The sequence below is a fragment of the Schistocerca nitens genome, chromosome 2, assembly GCF_023898315.1.
Source record: "Schistocerca nitens isolate TAMUIC-IGC-003100 chromosome 2, iqSchNite1.1, whole genome shotgun sequence".
Classification (NCBI taxonomy): domain Eukaryota; kingdom Metazoa; phylum Arthropoda; class Insecta; order Orthoptera; family Acrididae; genus Schistocerca; species Schistocerca nitens.
Window position 1 is genome coordinate 105,341,492 of NC_064615.1, and position 23,887 is coordinate 105,365,378.

The window sequence follows — 23,887 nt, forward strand, 5'->3', positions numbered from 1 at the left end:
TTAAAGAAACGGATCAGAGTCTTAATTCCTCAGAACGTGAGACGTCGGACATTAAATTACTGTTACAAATGATGAATCAATCGTTAGTTTTTAATCAGACTGTTGCAGCCCGCTTACAAGCTAATGAAGAACAATTGCAAAGCATGAATCAGACTGTTGCAGCCCGCTTACAAGCTAATGAAGAACAATTGCAAAGCATGAATCAGGCGGTCGCGGACAATTTTCGAGTTATAAATCAGAAAGTGTCGCGTCTAGAGGGAACTATGAACATAAAATTTGATAATGTCTTAGTTTGGGGTAATAAACTTCGCAACGACATTTTAAAGATAGACAAGAAACTTAGCAAGGCAGAAACAAAGATTTTAGTGGTAGAATCTAAAGTGGGAGAAGTAAATTCTAGTCTGAGTAACAAAATTCAGTCTGTAAAAAATGAACTGGTCACAGACAGAGAGGAAAATGCAAAATGTTTTGTTAATGTTAATAATCAAATAGAGACAGTTTGTGTAAATGTAAAAGCTATGGCAGTAGATCTTGAAAGTAGAGTAGACTCTAAACTAAATGTTATGAATGATAAAGTGGAAACAGTCAGTAACACAGTAAAACTCCACGAGATTGAAACTAAGACAGATGTTAGTGAATTAAAAAGTACAGTATCAGAGTTAAACCAAAAGTTTGAAATATTTAGCAATGATGTAGCTAACAAAAATTTTTCTATGAACACATGTACCTTATTATCCAATATTCCAGTTAAAAACTTTTCTAATGAGTGTAGTTTGCATCCTGTTGACTTTCTGCAGAGTTGTAGAGACAACTTTTTGCCCAATATGAGTGAAAGTTGCAAAATTAAGTTTGTTAAAAATTTTTTGGAGGGAGAATTTTTGTCATGGGCCAATCAAAATTTTTCTATGGACATGTCTTATGCAGAATTTGAAATTGAGTTCTTAAAATGGTTCTGGTCTGAAACTGAACAAGCCAGGATAAAGAGCGAGTTCCTAAATGGGCCAAATTATAGAGAAACACAGGGGACTATGAAACAGTTTTGTAAGAATCAACTGAAGAAACTTGTACATTTGAGTAAACCCTTCGATGAGCTCACACAGATAGATGCTTTAAAGAGAAGGTTGCCAACAGATGTGCAATGGGACCTAGTGTATGGACCAGATGACGACATTGGACAATTTCTAAACTATGTGGACAAGCTTGACAGGATTATAGACAAAGTGGGGAAACCAAAAAACTATTTCAATCACGCACAAAGAGGTGGAGATCATAGTTGGGGAAACACTAATTCAAACAGGAGGGAAAACAGTAGGCCCAACAACCATAGTTTCCATCATAGGGAACAAAATAGTCACAATATTAATAACAATCTCCATTCAAGGGAAAACTATAATTTCCATTCGAGAGGACAATCTGGGAACAATTGGAACAGAAGTAATTACAGGGATTCTGAAAACAGGAATTGGCGTGAACATAGTGACACCAGGGGTCAAAATGCTATGGGAAATCCTGAAGCAAAAAACTAGTGTGCGCTCCATTGTCGGTCCACAAGGCAGGGGCGAAAACCATAGATAATAGAAGGACCAATAACAGTGACTACATTGCACCAAGAGATACGTCTCAAGTAATGAGTAGTTATCTTATGAATGTGTACTACCCTCTAAACACAGTACCTGTTAAGAATGAACACATTGATTGTAATAAAGAGCCAGAGAAGATATTTAACTTAGTTGAATTTTATGAATGGGCAGAAGCTTGTAGTTTATCAGAGGACCTGCAGATTAACGATTTAAATAATCTAGGAATTGATGCACTGATGAGGGAACCAAGTGAGCAAATTGTCGACACTGATTTAACGGGCAAAGAATTAAAAACACCTGGGTGTGAAAGCAACGTTTTAAGTTTTCGGAAGAGAGAGGTTGATGATTGTAGTATGTGGGGAAATGAAGATTTAATGATACATGATGATGGTGAAAAATATTTTGTTTGCTTGAAAGAGGAAATGGAGGCATTAGGTGTTGTGGGAGATACTGATATGCATGTTGTAGATGTACCCAAAGATGTTATTAACAGTTTAAGTGGTGTTAATGCCAGTGTCACAACCAATAGGCTCTGTAATCCAACATCTTATGAAGGAACCTGGGCAGTTGATAAAGATTCCCTGAACAGTGAAACTGACTATGCAAGTAGGCTACCATTTGCAATGAACAAAGGTGAATTATTTCTTTATAATGTGTGGCTAAATAGTGATGCAATTAAAAATGATAGCAATTTTAGAAAAATGATTCTTAATATGTCTCAAATTTTATATCCTGATTGGTGGAAAAACACTAAACATATTATTGTTGAACAACTGAAGGATAAATACCTTAGTGGTGAACAATGTTATATGGGTGAAAATATTTGGATTGAGGAAATTATAAATGCAAGTGACAGTGCTAATGATGTGTGTGTTAATGTAATGACCATAGATAATAAAGGTGACAGTAATATAGGTACTTGTAAGTCAGAAAGTCATTGTTTCAGTGAAATTCAAAATGATTTATTATATGAATACGTTCAGACTGAAAAAGGTGGTGACATAGGTAGTCCGTTCATTAGAGCAAAAGTTGGTACCTGGGAAGGCAAGTGCCTTATAGACACAGGGAGTCAGGTGTCAGGAATATCTGAAATTCTAAGCAAAAAGCTGAAGTGCGAGAAAGATTACACTGAAATGCCAGTCATTGGGGTGAAAATAAGAGGGGCTACAGGAAAACATAGTAAAACTGTGAAAAGACAAACTTTGTTATCTTTTACAATTGAGGGAGTCACATTTACACATGGATGCCTAATTATACCAGGCGTCAGTGAGGACTGTATTCTCGGGATGTCATGGATTCGGAGTGTAGATGCAAGATTTGACTGGGGAGGACAAAAACTTATCATAACAACACCAAATGGGGGGTGTATCTCCACCAAATTTGTCAGATCAAATACAGTTTTGTGTAATGATAAAATTAACACTATAAATCTTGTAAAGGAGAAAAGATATGTTGACAAACACATAACGGAACTAGATTTAAGTGAAGTAGATTTCAACACTCTGGTAAACACTAAGATTTCAGAAGCTAGCGGTCTAAATGATGAGCAAAAACAGGAACTAGAGTCTTTGTTATGGGAATACAGTGATGTCTTTAGCAATATTCCAGGGAAAGTTAGGGGTTACGAATGTACTTTGCTAGTAAGACCACATGACCCATTTTTCATAAAACCATATGGTGTGCCCATAGCAAAACGTACAGCAGTTGAGAAAGAATTACATAAGATGGAAGTGTGTGGCATTATTGAAAGGAGTATCAGTGCTTATAATAACCCACTGGTAGTTGTGTCAAAAAGGGATAAGACTAGTCTGAGAAAGTTAAAAGGTGACGCAAACAAAAGTTTTTCACTAGAAATTTTGTATATAAAAAAATTGTCTGAGTCTGACACAGTTTTGTGCCCTTGAAAATGTTTATTATTTGTCTAATATGTAGTCACTGTATGAAGTGTTTGCAATGAATTTTCTGTGTAATATGCTAGCCATGTTAGTTTTGATATTTCTGTATGTTTATGCAATTTGATTGAAGTTTAATAAGTTGTGTACTTTTAGTTTGTGTAACTCTCACACCACACTTGTTGAGATGTCATTTAAAATGCAAGCCACTAATCTGCACTAAATCTGTCTTGCAACAATTAAGTTTTTTTAAATTTGTTACTCGTAAAGGCAGAGTCCTAATTACTACACACTTAAGTGCTTGAAATGTCCAACTCTACAAGGAGATAATCATTTTCAGTAAACCACATGAATTACTGTATATTTCTCTCTCAACAACTGCAAATGCAAAGGCAGTAATATTTTTTAATTTTGATATATACATACCATTCCAAAACTTTCATCCATGATTCTACCTTTGCACTTCTACTGCAAATATGAACCTTCGTAACAAACAATTGAATTTTTTTATCCTTGGAGTAATGTCTCTGTGATAAGATATTTTACACCCAATATGTTAATGCATTTGTATTACATGTTTATAGAATTTATTAGTATTTAAAGAATCTTTTTTGACCAGTTCATATCTGTGTAGTATTACTCAGACAGATACTGTAAACTTCTCCCACTAGATAAACATTACCAGAAGTTTAACTATGGTTTCATGTGAAGTACTAAAACATTATGGACTCTTCTAAGTGAAAATTGTGAATCTTCTTTCGTATTTCATTTACTCTAAGGTTAAAATATTGTACGTTTTCCTTAACTAAGTATAACAATTTCAGTGTTAGCATAACTCAAAGGAAACAGTCCTATTAAAAATTTTAATGTATTTAAAAACATATTCTTGGCAATTCCATTATTCTGTTGTCAGAATTTTGTTCGCATTTTCATACTTACAAAATTCTTGGGGGGCTATTGTAATGGAACTGACAAATAGACGTCATTTTATTTTATGATACACTAATAGACGTCACTTTATTTTATTATACACTAAAGTCGTGTTATAAAAGCTTTTGCTTAAGATAATACTAAGTTAGGTGTTGCGATCAATAATCGATATTGGAATTGTATGTTCTTTGTAGCTTATGACCGTGATCTTTGGTCTACTACGGGTCTTCGGCCACTTGTGTGTTGGCCGCGGTTGAGTGTAGTTGTGCATATAGTTCTTGCAATAAATGCGTTTGATACAAAGAAACCGTGGAATACTGCGTCATTTTTCGATAGTCCAGTAATAATTAAAAAACCCGCACCTTTTCTTGGTCCCAAAGCAGCCAAGGAATCATCGCCTAGACAACAAGAAGCCACAAGGACAACGCAGACACAGCAGCATCAACAAAGGAGACATCATGGCCAGCTCTACTAAATTCCTTTACAGCCATTAGCCACACCGTAACGGTGTCCTTATGGAGTTAACTTTTCCAGAGAAGTAGAGCCGGTTCGTGACAATACACATTGCTAAAAATTTACAATCTCAGTGCTGAACAAGGTGAACATATTTTCAACTTAGTTACGAGTTAATATAACATTTTCTGACCAATTATGTTACAGATAACAATTACATTTCTAAATCTGATTATAACAAATCGGCTAGTGCCTGAATCTTAGTGCTAACATATATCGGAGATTCAATTAACGTGCTTTATTTATATGTTCTGTTTAATTTGCTGTAGTAATTTTAAAATTATAGATTTACTGGTACATCCTGACCATGTGCTCGATTTCTTTTGATTAGTTACACTATTAATTTCACATTTATTTTGTGTTTCTCACATAAGAACAATGTTAAATGCTTTTGGCACATTCAAAATACACACGGTGGCTTTTACACATATGGTTTCAGCAAAGCATCGTTTTCGAATTATATGTATACTGAAATAGAATGTTGTATCTGGCCAATTCTACCTTCCAAAAATGCTATATTATATGTTAAACATTTACGTTTATATATCACAGTGGTTATTTATGTATGTAATTTGGAAACATAATGATTTCCAGATAAGATAAACTGCGAAAAACCTTATGTTGCTTCAAAGCAACAGTGGAATTCAGTGGAAATTCCATAATATAATGCCTCGCTTTACAAATCTATGTCAGAAGTCTATACCGCCCAGGAAGCGCACAAATACTAATAAACGAACTAGGAAAATACAAGGTACAACTGGTAGCGCTCCAAGAAATAAGATGGCAGGGAACGGGATCAATGAAAATAGGAGACGGGACAATAATGTATGGAGACTGCGGTCAGCGCCATGAATTTGGAACGGGCTTTTACATTCGTAAAACAGCAATTGACACAATAAAGGAATTCAAATCAATTAATAACCGAACATCACACATTACAGTTCAGGCTCAGTGGTTTGATATTACATTTATAAATGTTCATGCACCCACAGAAGATAAGGAAGATGACGTGAAAGAAGAATTTTATAGTCAACTGGAACAGACATATAATTCAATAAGTAGACATAACGTAACAATAGTGTTAGGAGACTTTAATGCCAAAGTAGGAAAAGAAGAAATCTACAAACCAACCATTGGGAATTACAGCTTACATGATGAAAGTTCAGAGAATGGTGTGTGACTCATAAACTTTGCAATGGCAAATGGTCTCACATTAAGCAGCACAAAATTCCAACACAAACGCATTCATTTAGGGACATGGATATCACCAGATGGAAAAGTAGTGAACCAGATTGACCATGTCGCCATCCAAAGACTATTTCAAAACAGTATTAAAGACGTTAGAACTTTTAGGGGAGCAGATTGTGACACAGACCATATGTTAATCATAGCTCAAATGAAAATAAAGCTAAAAAAGAAACAAAGTACAAATAGGGTTGAAATTAAAAGGTACGATATAGAAAATCTGGCAGAAGAAAAAATAAAAGAAAACTTTAGGAAAGAAATAGAAATTAACCTATCGGAATCTAGACTGACACATAGTGACCAGCAAGACGTGGAAAGTAGATGGAGACACCTCAGAAACAGTATTCAAGATGTAGCTTCCAAAACTATAGGTAAAAGAAAACGAACTAACAAAATCTGGTTTAATATAAAGTGCCAAGAAAGAGTACTGGAGAGGCAAAATGCGAGGAAGGCATGGTTACAAGACATGGACAATATTACACTAAAGGAGAGATACTATAAAATCCGCAAGGAAACACAACGAACTCTAAGACAAGAGAAGAGAAAACACTACAACAACATGGTAAGAGAAGCGGAGGATGATTTCAAGCATCACAGAGCAAGGCAGATGTACCAGAATATAAAAAAGTCCTTGGGAAAATTCACTAAAAGGGAACAGTTTATAAAGGACCATAATGGGAAAATACTTACAAACAAGAATGACATACAAGAAACATGGAAGACATACTTTACACAGCTGCTCAACTGCAATGATCCACAATATTACTTTACATTTGAAGAACCAGATACAGTTGATATACAAGTCAACACACCATCAGTAAATGAAATAAGACAAACAATAAAGAAATTAAAGAACAACAAGGCCTGTGGGGAAGACCAGGTATATGCTGAGCTTTTAAAAAATGGAGGACCACAATTGGAAATAGAACTACATTCCTTAATTGAAACAATTTGGGAGACAGAAAACATATCGGCCGATTGGAAAACTGCAATTATATGCCCCATCTTTAAGAAGAATGATCCCCTTGTCTGTGATAACTACAGAGGAATTGCCCTACTCGATGTCACGTATAAAATTTTGTCGATGTGTATACTACACAGACTGATTCCCATAACCGAAGAACTGATTGGGGACTACCAATGTGGTTTCCGCACTAACAGATCCACTTTGGATCACTTATTCACATTGGGACAAATAAATGAGAAGGCATGGGAATTTAATGTAGATATCCATATTCTATTTATAGACTTCAAGAAGGCCTATGATAGCATACACCGACAGACACTCTTAAACACCATGAAAGAATTTGAAATACCATTAAAATTAATCAAATTAGTTAAAATGTGTTTGGAAGAAACCATATGCAAAGTTAAGACACCTGCAGGAGAGACTGAAAATTTTAAGGTGTACACTGGACTGAGACAAGGGGATGCCATCTCACCTATTCTATTTAATATTATCTTAGAGAAGATTGATAGAGAATTCACCAAAACTAATCCACAAGGGATCCAACTGCAGGGACAGAACATTACTAGACTTGCTTATGCAGATGATGTAGCCTTAATAAGCACTTCAAAAGATGAATTAATCAGGTTCAAATGGCTCTGAGCACTATGGGACTCAACTGCTGAGGTCATTAGTCCCCTAGAACTTAGAACTAGTTAAACCTAACTAACCTAAGGACATCACAAACATCCATGCCCGAGGCAGGATTCGAACCTGCGACCGTAGCGGTCTTGCGGTTCCAGACTGCAGCGCCTTTAACCGCACGGCCACTTCGGCCGGCAATTAATCAGGATGATGCTAAATTATTACAAAATAGCTGAGAAAGCTGGACTTCATGTGAATGAAGAAAAGACAGAATATCTAGTCATAAGTAAAAAACTCCAAAAGAATACACCACTGACCGTAAATGGTCTCACTTTCAAGGCATTTGACCACTTCAAGTACTTAGGGAGTCTTTTTAGCAGAGACAATAGAGCAGAAATAGAAATAGACGCCCGTCTAGCAGCAGCTAATAGAACTTTTTACAGCTGTATCAAAATTTTAAGGATGAGATCACTTAGTACTGAATTCAAAATCCGTTTTTATCAGTCAACTATTGTACCAGTAGCATTATATGGATGTGAAGCTATTACATTCAGGAAAAAAGATGAAGAAAAACTGTTGATATTTGAAAGAAAAATACTAAGAAAAATATTTGGACCAATCTTCGATGAAAATGTCATGGAGTGGAGGATAAGGAAAAATGAAGAACTACGGGAGCTGTACAAACATAGTACCATTGTGGAAATGTTAAAGAAGAGAAGACTGAACTGGGCTGGTCATGTAGCAAGGATGCCGGAGAACAGACTACCCAAAATAGCATCCACTAAGAAATTAGAAGGAAAGAGAAGAAGAGGAAGACCTCGAATTAGGTGGATGGAGAATATCCGGGAAGATGCAGCTAGGATGGGCATCAACTCTGATTGGACAACAATTTCCCTGGATAGAAATAATTGGAAGAGGCTCGTAGAGCAGGTGTATGGTCGATAAGGCCTTAGCCACGTGTAAAGTAAAAAGTTTACAAATCTATTGACGTAGGTGTTTGAAATTTTGCTTTGCAGGTATGAAATCACATTCTAGACATTTTTTAAATATTGCGTCACTATGTCTGGCTTTTTGACTGATGCTGACCTAGAATATATTATGAATTTACCCGACAATGAGTCCAATGAGTACATTGATGTCCCTGAGGGGATATATCAGATGTTGGGGACGAAGATAACGATGAAACTGTCGAAATTAATGGAAGTTCTCAAGCTATTTCAGAAGCAGCTGTCATGAATTTCATTCAGATGGTGGAAAAGGAGGATGGAGCTGAAATTTCGGCAATTAGAGAGGAGCAAGAAACAGAATATGAATTTCCAAAGGTAGGGATCACTAACAGAAGTAACAATATTGAGAAAGTACATAAGTATAACTATAATTACGTATTTTAGACGTCAATATCTTTAAATTTCAGGCTGATGCAGTCAGGAGTGGTAAAGTTATTGATTCTCAGCCAAAATCAGATGTAAGCGGCAACAATACAAATGAAGGAGCACCATCTACACGTGAGCAGCAGCAGCAGCAGCAGCAAGTAAAACATAGATGTAAGCATAGTGACTGTAAATTTATAAAAACTGATTTTGTGGTACAAGACACAGAATGGAAAGGATCGCTTCCACCACCACCAGTAGAGGAAATGCACCTTTGCAATATTATAAAATATTTATGAATGATGACGTATTTGAACTCATTGCTGAGCAGTCCAATATCTATGCTTTGCAGAAAGATTCAGTTTCTTTGCAGACGAGCAAAATTGAAATGGAGCAGTTTGTTGGTATTTTACTGCACATGGGCATAATCAAAATGCCTTCCATTCATTTATACTTGTCGAATGAGTGTAGGTATTCACCAATAGCTGATGTGATGAGCAGAACTCGCTTCTTCCAGCTACTGTGGTATTTTCATGTTGTCAATAATCAAGACTTGCCTGAAGCTAATAGTAATCGTGACAAACTCTTCAAGATTCACCCACTTTTATCTGCATTGCAGTCATAATTGAAGACACTCCCTCCCGAAGAATACCAAGCTGTTGATGAACAGATAATACCATTCAAGGGTAGAAGCAGTTTGAAACAGTACGTAAGAAATAAGCCTCACAAGTGGGGCTACAAATCTTTTACGAGAGCTGGTGCTTCAGGCATGATGTATGATTTTGAAATTTATGTTGGCAAAAACACCTGCAGTGATAGAGGATTAGGTTTGTCTGGGGATATTGTTTTGGCATTGACGGAAACATTGCCAGAGAAACAGCATTTCAAAGTGTTTGCTGATGGTTGGTTTTCGTCTGAAAGAAAGGGGCATTGAATTCTGTGGCACTATCAGGACAGACAGGATGGGAAAATGTCCCTTGAAAACTGAAGTGGAGCTCAAGAAAACTGGATGTGGCTCCTGTGACTAGAGAGTGGAGACAACAAACAATGTAGCTTTAGTACGCTGGTTTGACAGAAAATGCATGAATTTTTGTCAACATATGCTTGTGTTGAGCCCATGGCAACATGTAGATGCTATTCTGCATCTGAAAAGAAATTCATTGATGTACCTAGACCTTACATAGTGGAAAAGTATAACAAACATATTGGGGAGGGGGGGGGGGTGGACCTTGCTGACATGTTGATAGAACTATACCGTATCAACTTGAGGTCACGGAAGTGGTATATGCGCGTTTTGTACTGGTGTTTGTAGCAGTTGTCAATGGATGGCTACTCCACCGACGTCATATGGTCCAACGTGGCAAAACCTCAAAGACATCACTCCTGCAGTTCCAAGCTAATATTGCTGCAGGTCTACGGCTTGTGGGGAAATCAGCTTCCCAACAGAAGAGAGGAAGACCAAGTTCTGAAATGTTGACAAGGTCTCCTGCAGCAAAAAGGACTATGTGCAGCTCCAGTTATGGATGTGCGTTTTGATGGGTTCGAACACTTTGCAGATATGGTAGAGAAGAAAGGTCGATGTAAAATTTGCATTAAGTCTACTACACAATTTTTTTGCACCAAGTGTAAAGTGCATCAGTGTCTCACAGTAAATAAGAAGTGTTTCCACATCTTTCATGGAATATAATAACTTCATAAGGAGGAGATTACAACACACACTGATGTCTGACAGGATATGTGAAAGTAAAACAGTGAAATGTTTGCAGTACAAAAATTTCAAATATTTACTAATACAAAGAATTGAATTTGTTAATTACTCGAAGGAAAATTAGTTATCACCACATTGTCAATAATAAAAACTCTGTGCATAGACTTCTAAGCTGTAAAGTGTGATGTATAAAACAATATTTTGCTTAAATGAACCAATGTTTATTGAATTTTGTTTCTATGATGTCACTTCCTGTAAGAACCACTGTTGCTTAAAATCAACATTCAAAAATTTTTGGAATAAAACATATATAAAAAAAGATTATATCATATTTTACATTTATGCACCTAAATAAGTGTAAAAACGAATGCAGATATATATATTTTTTTCTCCTTAAAACTTCGAAATTCGGTAAAGAAAGGGTTAAACAGCTTGTGAGACTTTTATTACTCCTAACAAACACAAATATCATACTTGTGAACTTCAGCCACAGAGACAACCTGCCTGAATACTCACCCATAAACAAAGAAATTCGTAGAATAAATGATAAACTCAAGAGCACGTGAAAGATGTTCAGTAATGTGGAACTAATAGATGTCAGCTCACCTGACAGAACATGCTTCACCAGACATGGACTTCCCTTGAATAGTAAAGGAAAGTGCAAATTAGGAAAACTGATAAATGAACTAATTAAAAGTAAGTCCCAAAAGACAGTCAGGAAACTAGGGTGGTATGAACCTTGTGTAAGATCAACAACAGCAGCCCCTTCAACAGAGGACAACAGCAGTGCACCAGCTAGAACTGCGGATACAGCCACGAGGAACGATAGAGCTGTCACTTGTTTATCTACAAGCAGCAAGAATGTGAGTAGCTGCAGTGAAGATTTTTTATGGACTATCATCCCCCAGCCAGTGCCACAAAAACTGTAAATATAGAAGCATCTAATTCTTTGTCTATCCTTCTCGAAAACAGAACTTTAATTATGCACCTAAATGTAAAATCAATCAAAAACAAAATAGATGAAATTGATGTGTTCCTAAGTTCAAACCCAGGTCATGTTTTCTGTGTAAATGAACACTGGTTCACACCAGCTGAAATTGCTCTGTATAACCCAGAAGGATTTGAATTAGCAAGCTCATATTGTAGAACCAAAAGTAGTCATGGAGAGGTCGCTATTTTTATTAAGAGAAACTCTAACATTGAATATGTAGCACAAAAAGTTGATCATTTTTGCAAAGAGAAACTTTTTGAAATTGCTGCATTATTGCTTCCCAAACTTAGTGATCATCTCTATTTATCGTATTCCTAGCTCTGATATTCATCAGTTTATTGACCAAATGGAGACTTTAAATAAGTACCTGCTGGTAAAATACAGACACCACAAGATAGCATACATTGGTGACATTAATATAGACATACGACTAAAAACACCAACTGTCACCCACTTTCAAAACATGTTAAGGTCTAACAACTTGTACTGTATAAATAACAAGCAAACCAGATTAGATGCCTGCCTAGATAACATAATCTCCAATTTGACATAAGACGAGTATCAGTACAGAGTGATAAATCCAGTATTATCTGACCATGACAGCCTATGGCTAATGGTCAACTGTGAAAACTATCCTACTCAGCAAACTGAACACATTAAGAGGATCAGATTATTATATCCTGACAGCATTACAAAGTAAGGCAAAAATTATCAGAACTTGAGTGGGACATAGTATATAATTGTAATAACAACGATCATGCTTTTAACTTGTTCATGAACATACTAATGAGCTTAGTTCAAAACTGTTGCCCACAAATAATCAAAAAGATGAAAATACATGGTGCACCAAATAGAAAAAAGAAGCACAACTGGTTCACTCCTGAACTGCATGACCTGAGAAACACTACTTATTGCCCTACATAAAATGGCTAAAACTGGTAACCTAGAATCGAAGCAGAGGTATAAAGAAGCCATGGAAGAAATATAGGACTGAAATACAGACAGCAAAGCAGAGATGCTTTCATTGAAAACTCCAGCAACAAATGCAAAGCAGCGTGGCAGGTAATAAACAAAATAGCAGGGAAGCATAAACACAGACAATAATTTCCAATAGTGCCAGAAAAATTAAATGAATTTTTTGTTAACACTACTAAGTTCGAAGCTACTGCTACCTCTGCACCAGATGATGCAACTTCTGAAAGTTTTACCTACAACATTACTGACCTAAATAACTTATACTTTAAATGGAAACAGGTGACCTGCCAAACTGTAAACAAAGTCGTCACAAACCTATATGGCTCATACAGTGAAGTTCTCTATGGCATCTCCAACACCATCTTGAAACAAATAATTGACATTATTGTTACCCCTCTAACCTTTCTGATCAATAGTACTTTCACAGCTGGAAAATTTCCTGAGGTCCTGAAGGCTACTATTGTTATCCCAATCCATAAAAAAGGAGAAAAAACACCTGAAAGTTACCGTCCAATATCCCCCATACCTATATTATCCAAGATAATAGAATGCTGCATTAAAACACAACTTTGCAACTACTTTGCTGAACAAAATCTTTTTTCCTCCTCGCTCTTTGGTTTTAGGCCAGGATTGTCTACAATAAATGCAGTAGAAACTCTTGTGACAGACATACTTGATGGCTTCGAGAACAATTCCATCACTTGTGCTGCACTACTAGATCTGAGTAAAGCATTTGATACTGTATCCCACGAAATACTAATAAATAAAGTGCTATGCTGTCAAAAATAACGAACTGGCACTAATCAGATCACACCTGACAAACAGATCTCAGGTAGTTATAGTAAATAGCCAGCAATCAAATGCTCTACCAGTTGTAAGAGGCATGCCACAAGGCTCAGTGCTTGGAACTTTTCTCTTCCTGGTATACATGAATGACTTGCCTACTTTCATGCTTCACAAGTCAATAATATATGCTGACGACACAACCCTGATTACCTCAGATAACAAATTGGAGGAAGTGAAGAAACAAACAAAAGTAATGCTTGAGAAGACTGCCATATGGCTCCACAGTAACAAGACTGAGACTATGTATTTCTTCTTGCACAATCTACAGGAAAAATTAAATGATTCTGACTCTATAAGACTTCTAGGAATCCACCTGGACCTGAAATTAACATGGAACACCCACACGGAACTGTTATGTACCAGACTATCTAGAGTAGTCTTTTTGTTAAGGAAACTAAAAACATTATCGGTAGTTAGCAGAAAACTACTTTTATCTTCTTATTATGCCTTCTTTGAATCTCACTTACAGTACTGAATAAAATTATGGGGCAACTAATCTGGTGCTCAGACAGTGTTCATGTGGCAGAAGAAAGCAATTAGAGCAATTACAGGTATTAAAAGCCAAGAATCATGTCGAAAGCACTTTAAGGAATTTAACATCTTAACATTACCTTCTCTGTATATAAAAATGTGTCTTCTTTCCATCTAAAAAGAAGAAGAAAAAAAAAAAAAACAAATACATACCTTACCTTCCAGAACAGATGTTCATTCACATGATACCAGATATAAAAACAATCTTGATGTAGACTTTACTAGGCTATCTAAGGTCCAAAATAGGTTGAAACAAACAGGATTAAAATTATATAACAAGTTACCACCATCACTGAAAGACCTACAAGGTGATGCCTTCAAGAAGCAGCTGCACAAATTGTTAGTTGATAAGTGTATCTATGACGTAAAGGAATTGGAATGTAGTAGAGAGTGAGAGTAACTATGATGTAAAGGAATTGGAATGTAGTAGAGAGTAACAATGATGTAAAGGAATTGGAATGTAGTAGAGAGTAACAATGATGTTAAGGAATTGGAAAGTAGTAGAGAGTAACGATGATGTTAAGGAATTATAATGTAGAGAATAACTCTTTATCCTCATGTAATGTAATCTGAATGAACATAGTTTCGCAATTTTAGATTCACTATCAAATGTAATGTCAAAACTGTCTATTTCAACAAATGTTGGCTAATGACAAGTAAATAAATAAATAAATAAATTCTGGAGAATCACTATATTATTCCTTTTTAGTTGATTTGTATGGATATTCTGTGCATATTGTGGTATCCTCTTCAAAATGTTACTAACACTCTATTGGTTTCCTTAGGGTTTGACAATATGTATAGTTATCACATTTGGCTGTAATTTTTCAGATGCATCTGAAGATGGGATGTTGTCCTGAAACCTGGGGGGTTGTGCTCTCCTTTTATTGGAAAATAATGTTGAGTATAACTGTATTTGGATCTTATCAGTAGTGAACAACATATTTTATGAATTAGGAGGAACTTTTGTTATCTATTTGTAAAAAAAATTACACTTAAAAGTTGTTTCTTAACACTCAGTTCAGAGCTTTAAGAGCTTTCTCCCCAATTTTACGAGCTACAGTTTTATGCTCAGCCAAAACAGCTGCAAGATATTCTCGTTTATTAATAGACAATGAAGGACCAATTTTCTGTATAACAGTAATCAGCAACTGTCCAAATTTTGCACTAGATGACAATCCACTACCAGACTTTAAAAGAAGTGTAATTATTTTCTCATTTAGTATCTCATCTGTTGAAGGAACAATTGCTACCTGTAGAAGTGTTGCTTGCCACTCAGTTAACTGCATGGAACCACTCTCAACAACAGCCCTGAAAAGAAAAGGAGGAAAAAATATGTTTCAGAAGTAATATAAAAGTGTTTGTATATGACACAATATCACATCAAATTAATCACACTGAGACTTCGGCACCAACTGGAAGTTAACCATATGATGAAATGAGACATATCTGACACAAAAATATAAATGATAACAGCATTAAAAAAGAATCACATTAATATGTTGCATGAATACCATTACTTACCAATACATGTTGAAAGGTAGCCAGTTAATGTATTCCTTAACATAATTCATACAGGGATAATGCTGCAAATCTACAAATAAATATGTAACATAGAGCTGAGTACAAACAACAGTTAAAATACTTAAATTAACAAGCAACAGTTCCCAAATTATTAGCATGCTTTCAGTTGTCCAACAGACTTGTCAATTCCACTGTTCTGGTGAGGGAGGGGTGAACACTTGGGTAACCGAAAGTACACCATGAATCAATCTTGCTGAGGAAAACCGAGAAACCACAGGGGTAAGCAAGTTATTCTTTTGTGCTACCTGTGCTTCAAGCTTACAAATACAAATTCATCGACAGAACAGGAATAATGACCAAGGAAATTTTTTTTAAAGCTAACAAAGTTAACTTGCTGACAGTCATGCAATTTGCACCACCATGAGGCAAATGTTCATAAATTTTAAAATAGCAAAATTCAGTCATTTCTGAATAAATAACAGCTTCAATAAACAGTAATGAAGATTATTTCTTTATTTAATATTTGATTACAGATACTGCTGTTAATTTTGAGCACAAGCGTACTTCGAGTACACACTTTTCCACAAATCGCTTACACCAGCATATTACTCCCCAAAACATTAACAAATTACAACAGGCAAATTTGTTAAATTAGTGATTTGACTTCCTCACAGATATCCAATGACACTAAATACAAAGGTTGTCACACCTAGTTAGTCAAAAAATTTCAGAATGTGTTTCTTTCAGTTTAAGTTCTTCCTTTCCCTAAAAAGGGATGACACTCTTTGCAGGAAACTGTCAGCTCTTTAAAAAGTATTATTTACTCTTTTCTTCACTGCAGCACATCTTGAAAGATTCACTGTAGTACTTTCATCACCCACAAAAAAGTCTTTTCTTTTTTCAATTTTTATAATAAACGTATTCATTCAAATGTATAGGTAATACCAGTGGATCTACAGTCCATCCATCTGGAACATTACTGAAGACTTCACTCCATTCAGAGAACTCTCCAGTGCCCATTAACAGACTTACATTGCGCAATTTTTCAACTCTTTTTTGTTTAAAATGACGCAAATCAGTTATTTTCTATGAAATTAGTACCACAAAACTCAGATTTTTTTTTAAAAAAGGCACAACTTATACAGATAAAAGCTTTATAAATTTAATGTTATATGTATTTGACATACATATAACACAATCAGCATCATGTTACATTAATAGTACAGTAGCTGATTACAACAAATTTATGTTACTGTCATAGCCTGATATACTAGACAAGTTACTGACGTGAACCACTTAGCATGTGGAAACCCAGATGAACATAAAGTTCAGCGCCGAAAACACAGTAGCGAGCAAAGTATAAAGCTGCAAGTAACATGAGCAGTTCAAATTAGTACCAATGAACAAAGCAAGAATCAACATAAATCAACACATACAATCAAGAGTTCCAAAATCATAGCAAAGTAACAGACATATTTGTATGTCAGCTTAAAAAGGCTTCACTGGTGTGATACAAACTGCTAATTCTGCTGCCGGATTGAGATGTTGTAGAGGATCAATGGGTATACTCAAGTAACATTTTTACAATGACCTCTGGAGTCACACCCCTTAGAAGCGGAACAATCTTCTACGCAGAAAATATCTACCCCACTCTCATTCAGTTTCCACTTTGCTTGAGTGGCAGGATATAAGAGAAAGTAAATACAGGCCATATGGTAGCTAGTAATTATGTGTGTGCTTTTAGAAAGTCAATGGTTATTTACTGCATTTTCTGATGAAATATGTTAGGAAACTGGTGTTTCAATTTGCTTAATTTGTCTAAGTTATTTGCCAAATACCATACCTGCCATGGAAGGAAAAAAAATGTTATGTAAATCACCTTCTAGCATCACATGAACAAGATGGGGGAGTCTCTAATGGATTTGTTATACAGGTGACAGTGGAAATTTCTGATACTTTTGGGGAGGTCACAAAAAAAAGTTTTGTAATAATATTCTGTTTTTGATTATTGTAGTATTTAGGGAATAAAGTGTGAATGGTATTCTTCAGTTATCTGTCCTCCTCTAATCTCAACAATGATTTACTACATAATACATCATTATTATTAAGGTGCGATACTATTTTTTAGAAATGTTACTTTGTCAAATATTTTTAAAAATTTCAGTACTGAAGATGGTTACATACTTTAGGTTCTACGGAGTGAGCAAGAGATTGTTTTCATCAGCTAGTACATTATTTGTTAAGTGAGAGCACTTTCTGAACATTCTGTTGGAAGTACCATGCAGAGCGTATGAGCTGTATGTGTGCGACTAAGAAAACAATGGAAAAAGTAAACCAGTTAAATAGAAAACATGCATGTTTAACTCTGGACTGTAAGTTTTATTTCCTTCTAAGGTTCTATGGGTTCCTGTGAGCCAAATTTACTTCGTCATTTTATTACAGAACAAGTCAGTACACAGAATGCTAATAACAAAAAAAATAAAAATCTAAGGTGTGCAATATCGATATTATGTGTAAATGAATAATAGATTACAGACAAAGCCTCTGACTACAGACAGAATAAAAGCAGTCTGGCGTAAGGAGGTTTTCAAACTTGGATTTAAAAATCTGTGGATTATCAGTAAAATTTTTCAGTTTTGTTGGAAATATCTTGAAAATGAAAGTTGTGAAGCAGTGTCTTTATGATAGTGGTTAAAGGAAGTGCTATGCAGATTCAAATTGTTGCTCTGTTGAGCGTCTATGCAGAAGGGGGGGGGGGGGGGGGGGAGGAGAAGAATCACAATGCAATGAACTGTCTGAAATCAGTTTTACATATCAAAAGGACAGAAAGGTAGAGAAACGTGGGTACCCGACTATGACACTGCTCATATAATTTAGGAACTATTCATTGGGGCACATTAATGCATGTTTCTAATACTTTTTTCTGCCCTTTAATTATTTTTGTACGATATGAAAAGTTTGTACAATATTATTCAATTGACAGTTTGGCAGTGGTGGAAAAGCTGTTTACCACATAAGTGTTCTAGTAATATGCCTGATATCTACACCCACATCTACACTCAGAAAGCCCCCTTACAGTGAACTTCCTGCACAGACTAATGCAAAATAAGGAGCAGAAATGCTTTGGGGCAGTGCAAGAATTAAATGCAAATGTGTGTGGACCATACTTTGAATGTAACTATTATTAACGGACCGTATTTGGGAAGGGTACACATTTGCAGCACCAGTTTCATATTTTTTATGTTGACTTCTTACAACATATTTTATTGCAGACCACAAAACATCTTGTACAGTACATTGCTTTTCCTCTGCCACTGAGTTGTTCAAACATGTTGAAACTTCTTACAAAGTAAGAACATGATTCAAATTTGTAAACAGTTGTGCACCAACACCTCAAGACAAAGTTCCATAGTAATCTGAGACTGTTTAGTACCTTTGTGTTGACGTCGTGGGACAACAGCTGAATACGTGAAGTTAAGAAGAAATGTTATAGATTGTGAAAACAAGTGGTGAAACAATGCACAATTATTGCACAAGGAAAGATGGACCTCAAGGGCTTTTCATCACCAGCTGGAAGGAGAAAGAGTAGCTCTCATACCAGAAGAACACAGTTTTCAGGAGGAGAAGACAAAAAAAATTGATCAGTTACAGAATATCACCAAGTTCAGTCTCAGTTTGAGCCAAGACACCGAAAGTATCTTGATTAGAAGGTTTCAGTCCTGACATTCCACACTAGCTCACTCTCCCATGAGAAATTCTACATGATGCAGGAATTAAGATTTTCGGATAGTTGGCACTTACGCTTGCTCAAATTGCATGGCGCATGTACTTTTTTTTTGTGAAACCCAGTTTTTCCACTTTTCAAAGGATTAAAAAAAATGGTGTAAAATTCAGGAAAATGTAAAATGAGGGAAATAACGTTTTAAACTGTAAAAGTTATGTGTAGGAAACCTCCTTTCATTTAGGCATTTTACATATGTTCACGTAATAGACATCAAAATACTCATGTCAGGGACTTGTTTATCATCTACTAATGGTTTATTATCTAATAAAAACCACTAATATCATGGGAAGCAGAAACATTTGACTCAATTTCATACATTATTATTGATGTTTTTGGAATGCCTGCAGCTGTCATTCATTATTTAAATAACGAAACACTGCATCATTTATATATTTTTTCATGCTTAGCACAGTGCGTTTCCAGAATTTTTTCTTGATATCAATAGCAAATATTTACATAAGTATTTTGTTTGGTGTTTGCACATGCATTGTTATGCGTCTCTTGAACTGTAGTTGTCTTCTCGAGGTACTGTGCTTCCTCAGTTATGTAGAAAACCACACATACGCAAACTATCACTCAAATTGTTTTTTTGTGTAACATCACAATAAATACATAAGTAAATATTGCACTTAACAATGACAATAAATCTATCAAACACATTTCACTCAGCATGACAAAACATAATTCTCACTGTGTTTAAACCAAAAACATGTCAACAACGCAAACTGAATGAAGGTGTCAACTAGCACTACGATCGGCCCAAAGATGAAACACACTAAATATGATTCAACAGAGGTGAGACGACGATTACAACAATCACAAAACTGCAAATGCGTTGTAGAGGCAGTTTGGAAATGGTTGTGATTCATCATGATACTTTATTCGTATGAACCTAGTTACTCCTCGCAATCAACATGCAGAGTAGAGTCTGGCAGTGACAGGAGATACAGCACGAATTGTTCCAACTTTTAAATGTTTACCAGTTTAAATCCACTTAGTAGAGCACCCTGGTGTCAAGAAACTTAACCACATAATCTTTGTAAACACTACTTGATGGCCAACACCATTTTATGTCATATTTTTTTTCCACAAACATTTTTTCACAAAGTGTAAATCTCAAGACAATTATAAATATTTTGGTGCAAAATAGGGTGTGAATTAACATTGTGGACATACGAAATTTGACAGGAGTGATTAAAAAAGTCCTAAATGGCAGGAAAATGTTAAGTCCAGAAATGTAAAAGTGGGTTATACTGTAGTTACATAGAAGTCAGGCAGATGTCAATGTAAGTGTTTGGGACACAGTGGGCAACTTCTTCCTTTCTTACCTCTTACAGCATCCCGATGCTCAAATGGCCCAACAGTCTGATCTTTTTTTCCAATCACCATTCAGTCATCTGGCACCAGATCATGGTACAGGAACATGAAAATAAGGAGAGAGCTCAAGCGAAGGTTGATTTGATAGAACATATCCTGAGCGCGAAAGACAATGGCCATAGCAGTTTCTGGCAGAAATGTTTATTAGCGACTGATCAAGAGAGAAACTGTGTTGGCTACTTGCACTGTGGCAGCTGTTGTACATTCTTCTTACATAGATCTAAATCTGAAGGCAAGTCTGTAGAACATGACAAAGTGCAAGTTCAGAGGCATTACCATCTACAGTAAAAGATTAAAGTCTTTTTAGTTACCTGAAACATGCATAAAAAAGTGTGCCAGAGATCTTCGCTCATTCATATTAATATCACGTGGAGGATTTCCGAGTTTATGTCAGGAGCCTGTAAACAACGTTTCAGAGTTTGAACAAGTCGATATCCCTAACGTTCTGCCTCATTCTACAACAGTAGCGTGAAACACTGAAAGACAAGTCAATAAAATATGAGCAAATATGATGCCCAGTATTGTGCACGCCATAGATGTGAATGCATGTGTATGTATACTAGCATTATACTTGCCTGTCGTCTACATAACAGCCACCGACTGCAGCAAAATGGATCTGTCACCTCCTCCACAGGAGAGAGATGTCACCTATGGTCGAGCCATCAACCTCACAGCGGTGTACCAGAGGTTGCCACCAGTTTACTCAACTGAAGATCATCACACCACCAGCAGCTACCACAATACCAGGTAGCGCTATGTTCACTGCACTCAGTGCTGCTATCATTCGCACTAGGTCGCCTCTTCCATATTACATGCCCCCACCACAGTTTCCCATTGTTGTTCTGCTGGAGGGCTTTATAGGTTGCTGCCTATTTGCTATACAGGAGTCGACATCAGAAGTTCACGGTTCGTGGTTCTCTGGGCTTAATGACAAGTATGCAAGTTCTCTGAGCTTAATGTCAACCACACACGTGGTCCCTCAATCAAAGTTCCATTCACTAAGGGCACAATACACTCATGGCTTTATGTGGGCCACATCCACGGTTCACCAGTCTGAACCCCTCTGAATCGCATGCCACATTCAAACCACTAAGTTATCACAACTGCATCAACAATGGATGATGTCCATGTGCAAAACTTTCCTGGCCAAGTCAATGATACCCTGTTAGAACAGACAGCAAACTTACTACAATGACAACAGTTAGTATAAATGAAACAGCTTGTATCTTCAAAGAAACTGTTACTGTCCAATGTTTTATCCATATCAGATCATTACTTTGAACTTGCTTGATATGTAGTGTTAATAATGTTCCACTGTTCTTTGGCTATGTGGGCACATCCATTCATTAGTAGTATTCAGCACCCACAATGGGACTTACCACAGCAGGTATGTGGACCAATCCGTATAAGAAAAAGTGCTGCCTATTTATTAGTGCACAGTTTGTTGATCAAGATTGGTCTCTACAAAAGATGGTACCAGCAACAACTCACTTTCCTAAGAAGTTGAAGAAGAAGGAGAAGGAGAAGGAGAAGAAGAAGAAGAAGAAGAAGAAGAAGAAGAAGAAGAAAGGAGGGGGGGGGGGGAATTTATTAAGGACCTTCATGAGGAAATATTGTTTAATTTAGAAGTAAGTCCCCAGAATTTTAATAAGATATTGTCACTAGCCGTGGTGCTAGTATATGTAAAACATTGCTATTATTCCAGCATTATTCATGCATTACACATTTTGAATACATTTCTGCACAAATTTTCAATGACGATTATTTGAAAAACGAGGTTTTAGTGGTTTATCCCATTATTTACACTGGATTTCAGGAAGAAGAATAGTCACATGAATTTTTTACAGACAACTTTAAAACAATAAATTGTGACTAGGTGGTACAGCTTGTTTAGTATGCTACAGTGTGATTTAGTCAGTAGGATAAATTCATGGAAATACTTGTGCAGAAAGGTGTCACTGAAAACTTACCTGTTATGACAGCAAGACTTCAAAGGGATCTTGACTTTGTAGAGCCATTAGAAGATGCAATACAAGTGTTTGAAGGCAAGAAGTATCCTATAATACATTGAAATTAATTCACTGACTGCAAATTCCTTGACATCAGCTGAATTAGGTACACATCTACTACCCAATAGTGACACTGACAATTTGTGCTGTACTATTTTATATTCACATCACAAATTATTATTTCTTTCCTTTCTCAGACGTTATGTCTGGTTAAAAATGGAAAGTGACGCGGACCTTGATCAAGCGTGACTTCCTTTTAACTGTACGGTACTTGTTACATTGCATTTAGGAACTTTCGAGTAATTGAACATGTATCAATAATTACAGATTTCTGTAGTTGTATATATACATTTGGATGTAGCTGTATTGCATTGATGTACTGGTGGATATTGTGTGGTATGACTCCTGTAGTTGATAGTATAATTGGTATAATGTCAACTTTATCCTGATGCCAATGTCCTTGACTTCCTCAGCCAGCTGGATGTATTTTTCAATTTTTTCTCCTGTTTTCTTCTGTATATTTGTTGTATTGGGTATGGATATTTCGATTAGTTGTGTTAATTTCTTCTTTTTATTGGTGAGTATGATGTCAGGTTTGTTATGTGGTGTTGTTTTATCTGTTATAATGGTTCTGTTCCAGTATAATTTGTATTCATCATTCTCCAGTACGTTTTGTGGTGCATACTTGTATGTGGGAACGTGTTGTTTTATTAGTTTATGTTGTATGGCAAGTTGTTGATGTATTATTTTTGCTACATTGTCATGTCTTCTGGGGTATTCTGTATTTGCTAGTATTGTACACCCGCTTGTGATGTGATCTACTGTTTCTATTTGTTGTTTGCAAAGTCTGCATTTATCTGTTGTGGTATTGCGATCTTTAATAATATGCTTACTGTAATATTTGGTGTTTATTGTTTGATCCTGTATTGCAATCATGAATCCTTCCGTCTCACTGTATATATTGCCTTTTCTTAGCCATGTGTTGGATGCGTCTTGATCAATGTATGGCTGTGTTAGATGA

General features: G+C 36.0%; 1 protein-coding gene across 5 annotated transcripts in view; it reads right to left on the reverse strand.

The window, feature by feature from the left end:
- LOC126235779 (uncharacterized) overlaps positions 1 to 23,887 on the reverse strand; it is a 269,602-nt gene that overhangs the window by 139,536 nt on the left and 106,179 nt on the right. For 4 of the 5 annotated variants that reach the window (XM_049944583.1, XM_049944584.1, XM_049944586.1 and 1 more), the window contains exon 6: positions 15,426 to 15,483. In XM_049944583.1, coding sequence (XP_049800540.1) covers positions 15,426 to 15,483 — 58 coding nt within the window. Of the gene's footprint in view, positions 1 to 14,864; positions 15,484 to 23,887 lie in introns of those variants that run through there. The other variant, XM_049944582.1, reaches the window with a different exon arrangement.